Source organism: Asterias amurensis, chromosome 5 (genome assembly GCF_032118995.1).
Source record: "Asterias amurensis chromosome 5, ASM3211899v1".
NCBI lineage: Eukaryota > Metazoa > Echinodermata > Asteroidea > Forcipulatida > Asteriidae > Asterias > Asterias amurensis.
The window spans coordinates 11616291-11632246 of record NC_092652.1 but is presented as its reverse complement, the minus strand read 5'-3'; the positions used below and the strand labels follow the sequence as shown (position 1 = coordinate 11632246).

General features: G+C 37.1%; 1 protein-coding gene across 2 annotated transcripts in view; it reads left to right on the top strand.

Annotated features, from left to right (window-relative positions):
* The window catches only part of LOC139937176 (tyrosine-protein kinase Fer-like), a 47821-nt gene that overhangs the window by 5918 nt on the left and 25947 nt on the right, over window positions 1-15956 (top strand). For both annotated transcript variants that reach the window (XM_071932232.1, XM_071932231.1), the window contains exons 2-7: window positions 1934-2167; window positions 3588-3761; window positions 8784-8880; window positions 9946-10135; window positions 10264-10401; window positions 14464-14586. In XM_071932232.1, coding sequence (XP_071788333.1) covers window positions 1934-2167; window positions 3588-3761; window positions 8784-8880; window positions 9946-10135; window positions 10264-10401; window positions 14464-14586 — 956 coding nt within the window. The remainder of the gene's footprint in view (window positions 1-1933; window positions 2168-3587; window positions 3762-8783; window positions 8881-9945; window positions 10136-10263; window positions 10402-14463; window positions 14587-15956) is intronic.

Sequence of the window (15956 nt, the reverse complement as noted above, 5' to 3'; positions counted from 1 at the left end):
GAGGCAGACGCAACCCTCATTTAGAAACGAGAGCGTGATTTTTCTTGTTCGGCTCTTTTTTGAAAGTGCAGCCGATCCTATAGTTTTAGAAAGTGTTTTTTGGAGGGTAAAAACTGGAATGATGAATAAACCGGTTTTGCATGTGCACCCACAGACGGCTTTCAATCGTGAAGTGAGAACTTTTAGTAATACTGCGATAAAATGGAACCGACCGGTGAGTTCTTAAAAAGCTTTGGCTCTGTATCCAGACAGTATACTTGCTTGCTACATGTACTTCTACAATGTACATGTAAAGTGTACGTTCATAGCCTTGCAACTGAAGTCATGAATTTCGTACCATACACAAAGTGCATGATTTAACTTTGGAAAAGTTTTTTAAAGCCATTATACACTCTCGGTAAACAGTATTTTCCAAGTCCCACACTTCGTGTATCACAACTTCTATATAAAATAACAAACCTGTGAAAATTTAGGCTCAATCGGTCATCGGAGTCGGGAGAAAATAACGGGGAAAACCCACCCTTATTTCCGCACGTTTCGCCGTGTAATGACGTGTGTTTAAAATAAATCCGTAATTCTCGCTATTGAGAATTGATATTGTTTTAATGTTTTCTCAAAAAGTAAAGCATTTCATGGACTAATATTTCAAGAGAAGTCTTTCACCATTACCTTCTGTAAACCCTATAAATTATTTGTAAATCTGTGAACTTTTTGTTTTTTTCTGTACCAAAAGTGTATAATGGCTTTAAAAGTGATGGGGTGATATAGTAGTATACACATTGTGGACATCATGAGTACAAATTCCTTTGGATCGTATAGCATTTTATTACTTGTTATAAGTTTGTTGGCATGAACTTGATCAAGTTTGCTTTGTCAACAATGTTTACTGTTAATGTTCAATTCTGCCATGCAATACACATCGTGAACTGTACAGTGTACAATGATGATGAGCTCTGTACTTGTTTAGATTTTGCTGATAGAAAATGACTTGATTACTTTTTCAAATTTACCCTTCACATGATTAGACACATGGTGAAGGTGTCTATTCAAACACTCTCTTTATATGAAAAGCATGTATACACATACTAATGTACACTTACAGTGTACTAAGTTGTCTCATAGTCAGACATTGTATCAGCATACGCTGTACATACAGACATTGTATCAGTGATAACTTTACAGCGACCCATGCAAAAACAAATTGGCGTAACTAAAACTTTCATTTCCCTGAAAATCCCTTTTCAAGTTTTAATTAATTTCAGTTCAGCACAGCTAAACCAACCAATGTTTTTTTTAATCTGGTATTAATAGAGTACATACATTTACTCTTCAAGTGTGTTTTAAAAAGATTTTGTCCATTTATGTAACATGTTATTTTTAGGGAAACTTGAATCCTCGATTTCAATAAGTCGGTCCTTAAGCAACAAAGTGTGATCAATTTAAAAACCTCCATGCTCCATATTAAACCCTGTGTTATTGCGTTGTTCTACATTAACTCTGCATAATTGCACTAATGTAAGCTCAGTGTCAAGTTTGCTGGAAGATAAATTTTGTTTATCACTCGCAGGTTATGCCAAGCCACAACAATGCAAACCTAATGTAATTTTGGCTGATAACCTGTTTCTGTTAAGCTGATACCATTCTGTGCTTAGCAAGATTGTGGGCTTACAGGATCTAGGAAATTTGCCCTGGTGGAACTCAAAGGCTGAGTTGATATTTGAAGCAGAAGCTCCGAGTTGATATTTGAAGCATCAGCTTAAAATCAGCTAAACATTTTGTCAAATACTGCCAGCCAGGGGATTGTTGAGGTTCTCACAAAACAAGTACTTTTGATTTGTATACTCTACATGTATGTCGATACTTGAATCCAACTGATTAGAAATTGTCATGGTTGATAACCAATCTAACACGTTTTTTCCGTATTGTTGTTTAGGCTCGAGGGGCCAGTCGGATGGGCTTCGGGACAGACCTTCAAGACAAGACAGCCCACGACGCTATCCTCAAACTCAATGATCAGGAATACCGGCTGATGGAAGCGCTGAAGCGCGTCGTCCAACACAAGATCAAAGCGGACAAGGAGTACGCCACATCGCTGGGAGTAATCGGGACGTTAGCGAATAGATTCGAAGAGGATTCACAGATAAACCACAAGGGAAATGTTGTGAAGGTGAGACTGTAAAAAAAAAACTAAACATCCTGTTCGATTTCCAAGAATGTTAGCTTAATACAGGTTCATATCATTAAACAGCTTCCTGCTGAGTTTCCCTAAAAAATGAATTCCTGGGCCCTCGCGCCGCATTAGTTTCTGGAAGTCCGGAATCTTTTTTGTTTTCCCCCTAAGAATCTATTGTTTTCACCTTGAGTATAAACTGATCAACGAAAACAACTGTGCCCAATGTCATCCCTCTGCTTACCGTAAAGCAAAACATTGTCACTTACGGAAGTACATGTTGGAAATTACGCGTTTGCGCCTAGCGTATGTGGATGGTTAGTAGAGAACTTGTCCTGGTACGCGTGCACACTTAGAGCCATTCTTTGCTTATAAAAAAAAATACAGCTAGTGCAGGAATTCGTCTCTTGCACAGTAAGCGGAGAATGTTGATGGTCCGAGTTCGGTGATAAGCAGAGCCATTTAAAAGGGCCCTGTTCTCAAACAATAATCATCAATGGCATGCTCTCATTGCCTCCTTTACTGAAAATGTCCTGCCTTCAAGACTCGTCTTATCTCGAGTTATTACGAGCAACTCATCCTAACTTAGGATTAATCTTTTAAGTCTGCATGCTACAGTGCAGGGTTGGGACTTGTCCTAAGTCCTAGATTAGTCTTAAGTTTGGAAGAATTTTGTGAAATCGACGGCTGGGCCCTCCCGCCAGTTAAAATCTGGAATTCCCCAAAATATTGTTACATGTAACTCTTGTAGAATCTATTGTTGTCAGAGTGACAATGACTCTGTGAGTAAACCGCCGTAAGAAAACAACTGTTCTCAACCGATACACCAGTAACGGCATGCTGGAATCTCAGACTTGCTGCCTATGCTGAATGCAATCATGGCAGCCTATTGATCCTGTAATCCATGTTTGTTTGACCAAAGGCCAAAGGGGTGTCATAACTTGGTGTCATGGTCGAGTGGCTTAGAGCATCTAGTTCAAGTTCTGGTGGTTGAGTCATCAGAGCTTGGGTTCGAATCCCGCTCATGAGACTTGTGTCCAAGAGCATGAAGCTTTACTATTATATGCTTCTCTTCACCTAGGGGTATTAATGGGTACTAAAACTTATTTTGGTCACAAAAAGTGCCTCTTCATGAAACTCAAAACGCAGAATAGTCGTTTTTGTATATAGTGCGAGCGCTATGTAATACAATTTTTAAAATGACAAATGTGAGTTTAAAAAAGTATAATGATTTAGCTTGGGGAAAATATTAATGTCACTTCAAAATTTATAAAATCACCTAAATGTGTGAGTTATTAAAGATTCCCTCTTTATAAAAACAGTGCCAATTTGTATGATATAAGCGATATCGCAATTTTACATATATTAGCATGAATAAAACTAATTGGTAAACTCCTTGATTTATTCCTTTTTTAAGACATGGAGCACTATCATCAAGGAAACAGAGGCGGTCAGTAAGCTCATCAGACAACACGCTGACGAGATGAGCACAGCCATTGTAGACAGACTAAGCATGATGATCAAAGATAAGATGGAGTTGAAGAAACAGTACATCCATGAGAGAACCAAGATTGACACGGACTACATGAAGGTAAAATTTTAAAAAAATTGAGCGGTAAGAACAGTGGACGTTTGTTGCAGGGATGCAAATACAATTGTACATGTTAAACATTGTACAATATTGTTGCACGCTGTATTAACAGGATCCATGGTGTTTTGTACACCCAAGGTGGCAAATGGGTGCTATTTGCCCCAGAGGGGGACAAAACCTATGGACCCTGCACAGCGTGCAACAATAGTTTTGTTATACCGTGGTAACGCATTCCTCTTCTGTGAAGTGTGTTGTTGTCATCTCCAAACATTATTATGCCATAGTTTAATTGATGGTTTAATAATAATACCGAAGTCTTACTTGTAATTGCGCACAAATCTACCAAACAAGGTACTCAAGGCGCTGAGTATATATACAAACTTTCAGAATGATAGGTTATCGCAGTAACGTCCGTCGATGTCAGTTTTTTTATTATTATTATTTATTTGACCTCAACAGTACAAGTACAGAAAATACATGTGTTTTATTGCTTGTTGAATAAGGGGATGGCTAAGTGTCTTGCTTGAGGACACAAGTGTGCGGCTGGGGACAAGCAGATGAACAGTTGTTAAAATAAAAAACAATTCTTCATTGTTCCATCAAACCTGGGCCTGTTTCTAATTGTACAAAGCACTGGAAATTGACCATCGGTTTACCTTCTGCGATGTGCATCATGTGTATCATTAGCCATGTACTAAATGCGTCTTTGTATCACATCACGTGATTGGTTCTCAACCATAAAACTTCACAATCTATAACCGTGGTATTACAATGTATTTTGGAAACCCTTCTTCTTGGCGTACATTTGTATTTCACTGAACTTGTGTTGTCATGTCTTATGACAGGAACAGCACATTGTTATTATTATTTTTTATTTTACATGAACAGTATACAAAAACATTGTTTCACAAAAAACACCCCAAAAGCAATAAAGAAGAGCCAGGGGCATATGCCAGTAATAAAAAAATGTTTTTACCTGCTTTGACGCGTTACTAGTTTTGTGAACATGCGTTTCTTGATGACATTGATTAAAGCTACATGTACACGTAACGTATACTGATGATTATGCCCTAATTGCCTGTACAGTGTACAATGTATGGACGATGTCGCCTGTGACATCACATGTTTACAAAAGAGCCACAGAGCCTGGACTTCCTGCAGGCATGATTTGTACACAGCTCAATGGAAGAAATCATAAAATCTTATATTTTATGGAGATTGCACTGTCTAATTCTTATCAACTTTTGATATGATGTAAGGGGGCACATCTCAAAACATGACCAGCTTTACTTTTGTAACTCTTGGTTTTATGTGGAAATTATGACACAAAATGTCAACTTTCCCTTAGTGTAGTATCTTGCCTGCCAGAATTCTGTAGGAATGTACATTTACAAGGTCACACTTATTGTAAACAAGGTTCACATGGTCTATACATGCAGTGTATACAACAGGAAACAGCATAAAGTCTTTCCTTTATCTACCATCTTGTTTTTCTAAAAAGAGCCTAGTTGTTATGTTTTTGTTAGGGACCTTAAACCACTAAAAAAGACATGTACAGGCATACTGAAAATAATTGTATGCACTGACTGGTCGCTAGTGGTTTAGAAAAACAGTTGTAGACGACAAAAATAAAAAACACTCAACCATACAGAATGGGGAAAAGGACTCTTGAGGGTGCTATTGGGACCTGTTTTTCTGTAAAAATAAAAATTTCCTTTTGGTGAATTTCTCTAAAATTTCACTCAAAAGATCAATGGAAAAAGGCAAGTAATTTTTTTCTGTCTACTTTTTATTCAAATTTAGGGTGGATTGAAACAAAAAAGAGAAAAAACCCAATCCCTAAACATCAAATTGATAGTCAACTCTTATTATTTTCAGAAAGCCTGCATGTCTTGCAAATTGTTTTACTAAAATACTCAGCTAAGAGTGCCAGGACATTAATCAGAAGTTCGCAGGTTCAATCTTAAATTTGCCAATGGTACATATATGTAGGGTGGAAGCATCACAACAGTTTACCCTGCCTCAAAAAGGTTACAACTATAATCCTTGTTATGAACATTGTTTAAGCATGGAGCAGTTTACTGTTTAGTTTGGGAGTACATGTACAGACAGATTTGCACTTGCAAACCAAAAACTACCCTCATAAAGTTTCATCATTTCTGAAAATGGACTTACTTGAAAAAACTAGTTTGTATGACAAGTGCATGGTACCCTTTTAATTTATTACGTTTTATCTCACACCACTAAATATACAAGGAAACACATGGTGTGGAATGATATCCTTTCGCCATGTTTACTCAACTTTATCTAATAGCAAACAAAATGGTTGATGGGAATTCTGATGAATATGCAAAAGATAAACGTGTATGTGCAAACGTGTACATTGTACAAACCACCACTGTACTTGGTAGCCTACATGTCTGGTACAAATATCCCTAACAGAAAATAAAATTTCTGGAGAATTTTGTTTTAGGGAAGATGTTTTGTTTTTAGAATTTTAAACAGCCAATAAAGGATGATCTCAGTATTTCAACTATTACCTTTTTATGGCCAAATAGACAATGTACATATGTAGATACTGGCTAATAACCATTTTACTCTGAAAGTTTGCATTAAGTAATAAATAACTTGAGTCAAAAATGCACCCAGCCGCGCAGCTGTTTCAGCTGAGAGTCAAAAACGGCTTTTCTGTTTGAATGACCCCTTGACGCCAGTGACGATTTTCCCCTAATTGGGTTTGAACAAAGTTCTCCAGCTTTGGCAATCTGAGGGCGCTATTTTCCACATCAAATAGCCGCCACTGACTTTACGATTCTTTCGTTCCCAATTGAATAGTGAATGTTTTTACATGTGTACGCAGTGTACATTACATTTTGTGTCTGACGCCATACACTGTAGTTGTATTAAATTTGGTTTTGCTTCACCAGTCATGTCAGTTCCTAAAATCAATACTCAGGATTTCACAGACATCCCATGTTCCTTGTTTATATCCTAGGCAAATTGCATGACAATCTACACTTTCAGTTTCACTTTCACCATGAGCTAAGCAATAATGGGACAAATTGAAGCACCAACATTAAGGCAGAGTAAAACTTTTATTTTGATTTTGGAACCAGTTGATTGTTTTAATCACATACAACAAAACTACATTGTGTAACATGAACAAAAGTTCATATCAAAAGCTTTTTTTTATATAGGTATCTCAGAAAATTGGGAGCGAATAATGTAGACCTACATGTAATGTACATGTAATGTCCCTGTTGGAAGAATCTGAGAGGCATTATTACTGACAGTAACGCTTCTCAGATTCCAATTTTGGAGCATAAAAACGAATGTCTTTCTACATTAGGCCTATAACTGTTTTCTTCAGTTGTTTGCCTGTGTTGTGCTTGTCCCTTGTCTTTCAGTTTGGATGTGTAAACATTTAGTGGGCCTGTGTGCCTGTTTGGGGTTTCCCTTTTGCACAGATGTCATTTCTTATGTTTGTGCAATGCAGGTAATAAGATTAAATAAAAAAATAACCACATTACATGTACTTCAAAGTGAAATGTTTCACAAAATACTTGATACCATAAGCTGGTGTTCATGTATAGGCTTCTGACACACACTTTGTATTGCCATAAATTTTAAGAGTGGTTACCGGTTACCAATCCTAAAAAACCATGTAAAGCGTTGTTGAACAATGTAAATTATGAGTACACTTGTGTCAAGATGATATACAGATGGCTAGATGGCAATTAGTGTGAAACTATGATGAGGAAACTGTCAAAGGTGTGATGAGGCTCTGAAGGTCTTCTTGTTACTTGACACTGTACAGATCTACTGATGCCTGTTTTTTAAGGAGTTATACTACAGGAATTGCTTGCTGTGTACATGTACAATATGTACATTTGCGTAGTACATTTCGCTTGGCGCAGGACTATGCATATATGTCAAGTTGTTAACTTGTATAGATTTCACATTGCCTTTGCATGTTTTTGGAGTTCCTGGTAAAATGAGTTAAGAGCATGTATGGAACAAGAGTGGTCTTCAAAGTAATTGTTGGCAGAAAGGAGAATTCAGTTTCTAAGAAATTCATTTACTTTTAAGAAATTCATTTAATTTTGATTCATTTTTTAAAAGTAATACAAATTCTTTGCTTCATGGCCTTTTGAGTATAAAATTGAAATTAATGACCTTATAGCAATGACCATAATGGTACACGTTTTGGTTATTAGAATATTGTTGATTAATTGAATAAAAGTTTGCTATCGGGACTTGAACCTGGGTCGTCCGTATAAATGTGCCGGTGCATTACCAATGTGTTACATGTATCTAGCCCTACATTTGTACGTGCTGGCCGTCTCCTTATACAGTCAATTTGTTCGCGGTCATCAGAAGCCTTTCAACCTTTAACTGCTGTATTTAAATCTAGGGGTCACCACCAAGTTTACGATAATAGGAAATTATTCATACAAACTGCTTACAGTAGTTGGTCTCAATTCTGTGTCGCAGCCAACCAATTTTTGGCCTACGCAAGATATGAAAATGCCAACTTTCAAAGATTGCACTCAACACATGTCATCAATCTAATCCTTTCAAATATTCATGCGATAGAAAATTGTCACAAAAAAATCTTGTAGCCAGGACAAAACACTTTCCATTCAGGTTTATTAGTTTGTTTTGGGAAGTTATGTTTTTGAAGATGTCCTACACGTAAGGTGTTTATTTTAAATGGCTATGACTATATTATGCTATCATTTAATTTTCACATGTCCATGCGTCGAAAGACCCAATTTCACTCATCATTGCTCTAAGAAGATAAAATGTGCCCCATTCCTGATACCATCTCCAAGGGGGATTATAGGGATATCCCGCCAAACACATTCAGACAAAAAAGTAAACCGGTGTTCGTTGTCAGGAGACATTCCCCGTTGACGTCATCTGCAACCCCAAGACTGAGGTCATCTGAGCGCGTGCGTTAATCCCTACCATCCTGTCAGTAATCATCCTTTGTGTTTCTTTGCCTTTTTATGCATTCAGGTCAAAGGTGAAGTGAAGGAGAGTTTTTCGAGGTATCAAAAGGCGGGGAAAGAGACCAAGGAGTCGAAACTTAAATACGATGAGGCCTTAATCAAAGGTCAGTAGCGGTAAATTCGCTCCCTAGGCCCAATTTCATTAAGCTGTTAAAGGATTTGGGTACTTTTTCAAAATGTCCACAGATTTACATTAAATTTACAGGGTTTGAAGATAATGAAAGTGGAAAGCTTCCCTTCAAATATTACCAACTAAAGTTGTGTAGTTTTTGAGAAATGAGTAAAACAAGTCACAAAATAATTTTGGTCTCATGAGACCAAAATTATTTTAGCATGTAAAATCCCCTTAACCAGTTATGATATTATACCAAAACCATAGCATAACTGGTTAATACGTTTTTACATGCTAAAACTGAGACGAAAATTATTACTTTTACTCATTTCTCAAAAACTACAGCACCTCAGTAAGTAAAATTTCAAGGGAAGCTTTCTACTATCATAATCTTCAAACTGTGTAAATTTAATGTAAATCTGTGGACATTGTGTTTTTTGTTAGGAAAAAGTACATATATACCCTTTAAGCAAAAAATACCGCTTAGCCAACTACTTTGCTAAGCAAAACAAAGAGAGGGGCTACAGTTGCATGTATGTAAACTTTATGGAATTTTGGTTGGTAACCAGTTTCTGTTGAGCAATTTTTTTTCCTGTGCGTAGCAAGTTTTCTGGCTTACTGGCTTTATGAAATTGGGGCCCAATTTTCATAAAACCTGTAAGCACAAAATAGTGCTAAGAACAGAAACAAATTGCTTAGCAGAAAATGAGTACCAGCCAAAATTCAATAAAGTTTAGGCTATTGCATGTGGTGCCCCACTCAATTTTCGCTTAGCAAATGTTATTTGTAGAATGAAATTTTTCTGCTAAAAAGCTTAATGAAATTTCACTGGTATTCTGTTCATTTCTGCATAGCAGACAGTTGTATAGCAAGTTTTCTGCTTAAGCAGCTCTATGAAATTGCGCCCTGAGCAATTAAAATCCTGGATGAAAACATGTATCTTTCTACTCTGTACAATTGTTAATTTTCCCTTCACAGTGCGTATGGATCTCATGGTGATATGCGCTTTGTAAGAATAGCTTACTATTATTATTGTTTTATTCTTTCACTCCTGTAGGGAAGAGTAAAGACCTTGAGAAGGCTAAAGACAAGTACAAGAAGGCGGTATTGAAGCTTCATAAAACCCACAATGAGTATGTCTTATCCCTCAAGGCGGCAACTCTCCATCAAGAACACTACAGAACAAGCATCTTACCGAGGCTATTAGAATGTCTACAGCAATCCCAGGAGAGTCAGATCGCTCAGATGTGAGTTACTCTCATTCAATACAAGTTTTTCTGGTTTTATAAAAAGTATGTTTTAAAAAGGATGCCACTAATGAGTTTCTTATGCTGACATTGACCGTGTCATACACATTTGTTGATTATTCCACCAGAAAGCAAACGATGTCAGATTTATCCAACCTATCCAGTACCTGTATGGGGGACTTTGTCACCAGTCAGAACGCAGTCATGAGGTGTATTGCCGATGTCAGGCCTGACATAGAGTACTCCAACTTTGTCGACAATCACAAGTAAGACTTGACAATACTATTAAAAAAGCGGTGTTCATAGTCTGATAAAAAAAATAAGGAGGGTAGAGGTAGCAGTTAAGGGTACCTTTTGTACGACACTAAACGCAATGTCCACAGATTTGTATCAAACTCAAACAGTTTGAAGATAATCATGGTAGCAGGCATGTGAGACTTCCTCTTTTCAGCTGGTTTCCTTCTTTCTGGTTTTGATTTTCCTCTTTTTTTTCTTTACTTGTTGTGTACAAAAGTATAGAAATATTATCTTTTCCTCTTTTTTTCTCGCCCGTTTTTTTTTTTTTTTTTTTTCATGGATAGTTACATGCCTGTGGTAGAAAGCTTCCCTTAAAATTTTGCTTGCTGAGGTGCTGTAGTTTTTGAGAAATGAGTAAAACGATGTCATGAAAATATATTTAAGCTCAGGAGTCGAAAATTATTTTAGCATGTAAAATTTATTTTCTTGACACCGTTTTTACTCATTTCTAAAAAAAAGCATTTGATGAAACTTTAGTGAAAGTTTTTCGGTGGTAATATTTTAAGGTAAGCTTTCTACTATCATAATCATCAAACGGTGCAAGTTTAATGTAAATCTGTGGACATTGTGTTTTGTGTTACAAAAGGCATCCAAATCCTTTAAAGACTAAATAATTACATAAAAAGTCTGCATGAGCTTTTGTGGCACAACAACTTTATATCAGATGCAATTAATGGGACAAGCCAAGTGCATTTTATAACTGTACAAGAAAGTAATGGGTGAATATGTCTACTGTTTCAGTCTCACCACCATGGTCAGCACCTTATATCGTTACCTCTCGTCATTAAACCCTAAGAAGGGAAACACTAAAAATCAATGCTGATTGGCTAACCAAAAGTGACTGTTTTGCGTGCAGGCTTGTAAAAAATCTTGCATCAGTTGTCAGGTGCTTGTCGGGCGCTTAGTACGAAATGGTTGTGCATCCAGATACTTTGTATTTCAACGCAGTGCGTTTCAAATGAATCATGTATTTTATGTTGTCTCCCTTAACTGCTGACAGATGATCACGTTTTGCGTATTCTCTAACACAGAATGGATCAACAACAGAACTAGTTCAAATTTCAATATATTTGGATACATGTACAGTACTTTCAAGTCACACTTCCAGGGGGTTACAATCGAGCAAGGCATTCTAGGAAAGAAAAGAAAATGTCGCGGCGAGATCGCAGACCACTGGGAACGAGGCTGCCACCTTTTGATATTGGATTCATATTTGTCCCTCGGTTGATGAGCTGTCACCAGTCAGCAATCCTTATGATGACAACTGCACTTTCTGCAAAATACAGAAATACAAGACATCGACGAAAGCTTTTTTTGGTACATGGAGTATGCGTAATAGGCTCATTAACACAGGAAACAAGATCTTATTAGAGCGAAGCCTCCTCTTTATGTGTACATGTCTATGACCTGAAGATTGATTGAGTGACCTGTATACGATCAGTCGCAACAGCTGGAATAGGGCGATTGGTCAACAAGTTCTATTTGTAATGATGGTGTACATGTACATGCATAAACAATGTATGTTATTTATGCTTGACAAATTGTGGAGTAGGCTGTATACAATCAGTGGATACGGATATGGCTACGACTGTTGCTAAGGGAAGGGTGTCCTACACACTTCAATGCATGATAACATTTTGTTTGGTGAGAAAGACCTTTTTTCCTTAAAAAAAACCAAAAAACTTAAATCTTTGCATTTTTGGTTAAAAAAACAAAACGTCAATGAAAATGTTAAAATGTGATTACCACCACTAAAGTATTGAACATTGTATGAGACTGCCTGTTGTAGATTTCTGATAAGCTTGCCTCGGCAATTAAATTTGTGAAACAATCTCTTTGACACTCCTGAGGGACTAGGAATAATAAGAAATGGATCCTATTTCTGAAGGTTGGCCGAGAGATGTAGGAACATCTTCTGGTCAATCATATGCCCAAGGGGAGCACCAACAACATGCACTTCGGGATCAAATTAAGCTAGTCCATCTGTTGTACTTTATACATGTAACACACAAGGTCTCTGTCAAAAATATGAAATTAAAAGACAAGAGGTTTTATCATTGAGCTGGTTTAATTCAACAAACTATAATATACAATCTTAAGCACTGGTCGAATTGCCAGATGCCGTCATTTTCGTTTTACGATGAGTCTTGGCAACCTCCTGAGGGTGTCTTTGTGTACAAACTTGCGCTTTCAGCTTCCTAGCAATGACATCGCAGTACAGCACTTGCGCGTATGGATTGGTCTATAGACCCATTGCACATTGTGCAGCAGGTGTCACTCACATGCACCTATATTCTGTCTGCCAATTTGGGAGTCAACGTGCACTTTATGGGGGGCAATAGGAATCGATAGACCCCCCCCTTGCAAAACGCGAAATGCTGAGGTCACGCCGCGCGCACAAAGAACACTTATTGTCCAATGATCTGCCTTCTTTTGGCCTGAGGGTTGGTGCTTCTTGAGAGTGTGACCTCGTATGCAAGGGGTCTTAACTCGCACATTTACTATAATTTATACTTCGTACCCTTCACACTCATCCTTCAAGGCAGTGGACACTATTGGTAATCACTCAAAATAATATTTAACATAAAAACTTACTTGGTAAGTGAGTAATGGGGAGCTGTTGATACTTTAAAACATTGTTAGAAACGGTTCTCTCTGAAGTAACATAGTTTCTGAGAACAAATATTTTCTGACTAAAATATTTGAGGACCCGAAATCAAGCATCTGAAATCACACAACTTTTTCCTACTTCTTCCATTTCTCGCAACTTTGTAGATCAATTGAGTCAAAATTTTCACAGGTTTGTTATTTATGCTTATGTTGAGATTTATGTACACCAAGTGAGGAGAATGGTCTTTGACAATTACCAAAGGTTTTCCAGTGCCTCTCACACCATGCATGGAGGAAGCAGGCTTCAAACATCACTTGGGTCTTTATGGTTCTAAATAAACTTCCTTTCATAAAACCTAAGCTTTGGCAAGCATTCAACAATGCGTGGGTGTTCCAAGAGTTGTGGTTTTGGGATTGATGTTTTAAAAAGGAACAAGATTACAAACAGAAAGTACCCTTTGGCAAAACATGTTACTCTACGGGAGATTTGTTTGTGGTGTGTGCAGGGAAGACCAAAATTATAATCTCAGCGGAAATAAACAATTACTGCATTAAAGTGAAGTTTTACGTTTGATAATCACTCTTTAAATTGATGGCAACAAAAAACTTACTTGGTTAAAAGTACGACAGCTTTCGATAGTATAAATCATTGTGAGAATCATCACTTTGAAGTGAAATGTGGAAAAATATATAAATTTTTATCCCCCAACGTTTGAATCTGAGAAACATTACTGTGAAAAAGTTTCTCCGAATGTGCTTTTTATTACAAATTGTCTTCCTGCATGGACATAATTGCTGCGTTTTTTTAACGATATGTCAATTTTTTGGGGGTTACTTTTTCTGTGTTTGAGTAGTCTCCCTAATTCGAAAATCTATTCTGCAGTAGTCATGGTAGTAGAGAAGTCTCACAAATTCCAAAAGAATCTACTCCATTGTAATACAGGGTGTCTAGAAAAGAAATTGCTGCCAAATAAACAATATATATTATGTATGGATAGGTTATGGATTCAACAACTTTATCTATTTTTTTAAACATATAAATCGTTTCAAACAATTACTCAACAAATTATTTGATTGTTCATAAACATATACTCTAATGTTTGAAGAAAAGAAAAAATTATTTCCAGGTGACTTTAAGTACTTTGGAGCTTACAAAATTTACTCCAAGATTATTTTCAGACTTTTTTGTGACAAATGAAAGTTGAGTTCATAAGCTATCCATACATATAAACCTTTTCCCCCACAATCATCTATTTTTATTCGGCAGCCATTTCAAAAGTTTATAGTTATTTTTTAGACACCCTGTAGGCCAGTCATTGAAAAAGTCACTGACGATCAAGTTTGCCCAAGTTACAATTAAATATTTTTATCACGGTTGTTATTTCAAACTATTTTGTTTGTGGTTTTGTTCTCTCTCCCAGAGTGGACCCCCCAGCTCGTGAATATTTTGAGTTTGATGGATCCATCCTAGAGGATTTCCCCGATGGCATGGAAGAGAACGCCATTGTACTGGACAATCTCACTCTGGAATCTGTGCAACACACGTAAGTGATTCATCAAATAATACAAGGACATCTATTGTTCTTCTTTGTTTCCTGTTCTATTGTTCCTTCATATGTTTGTTTTCTTCTCTGTTGTTCCTTTTGTTCCTTTTCTTCTATCTCTGGTGGTTTGGTACGTGTTTTTTTTTTTAAGTTTTTTTAAAATTTTTATATAACCTTCAAGAACCTTCCGCTAAAATTTGTTTTGCATTAACCATTACAAGACCATTCCTGTACATGATTCCATCCATGGTTACTCTTATCAACAAATAATTCTTTTTTTTGGGGGGGGGGGGTAATTTTGCTGTCCTTGTTTTGGTTGCCTGTCATGATTTGCCTGGTGTTCCTCCGGGACCTGGCTGTGACTTGTTTGTAAAAGCTTTTATCGCTGTACAATGTTTTCCTGTGCAGTTGGTTGCCTCCAAGTTGCCTGTAAAAATGGTCGTAGTTACTAAGCTTGGGCGATATCACGATATTATTGAATATCGCGATCATAATTTGGACACGATTTCGATATCGGATGGATTTGGTTTTAATCGAAATATCGATATATCGCGATATATCGCGATAATCGCGATTATTGCGATATATCGATATATCGATTTAATATCGCGATGTATTTGCTAGCTGATACCCCATAGGTTTGGAGTAAAAACAGAAGAATAGGTCATTAGAACACCTCTCTTATACTAGGACTGTCTCTTCTACAACTTTCACTTGGAGTTTTAAGACTGATGATGTCAAATTTCATTAATCGCGATTATATCGAATATCGCGATATATTGTCGGCGATATATCGTGAATAAAATAAATCGATATCGCCCAAGCTTAGTAGTTACATGGAAGATTAAGTTGTTTTACAGAAGTGCTTCAAAGAAGACCCCTGAGCCCCCTATTGACCCCTAGCATGCATGCCACACGCGGCAACTGTGTCACGCTCACCATGTTGGTGGGCAGTAGGTTTCCATGTAAACGCTGCGTCACTTAAAATGCGCACTTCACTGAATAACGCTCAGTGACGTTGCCACCAGTATGGTGCATCCAAAAATATTCTGATGATGATGTCAGGTGAACTACATGTAGGTCAGAAAGATTTCATACAGTGTACCTCCCCACAGGCAAATGATTTCAGTAAAGACAAAAAAAACGTCCCAAACATGCTTTAGTGCTTGATCAAGTAAAAAACAGTCAAGCATGTTAAAGACACAAAAGATCCATGTGTCAGGAAGTTTTTTCTCTCGTTTTGGAAGTGTCTTGGCCGAGCAGTTAAGAGCACCCAATTCAAACTCTGGCGTTTCTGATCAGCAGAGTGTGGGTTTGAATCCCCAGCCGTGACATTTGTGTCCCTAAAGCAAGACACTTAACCATTGCTT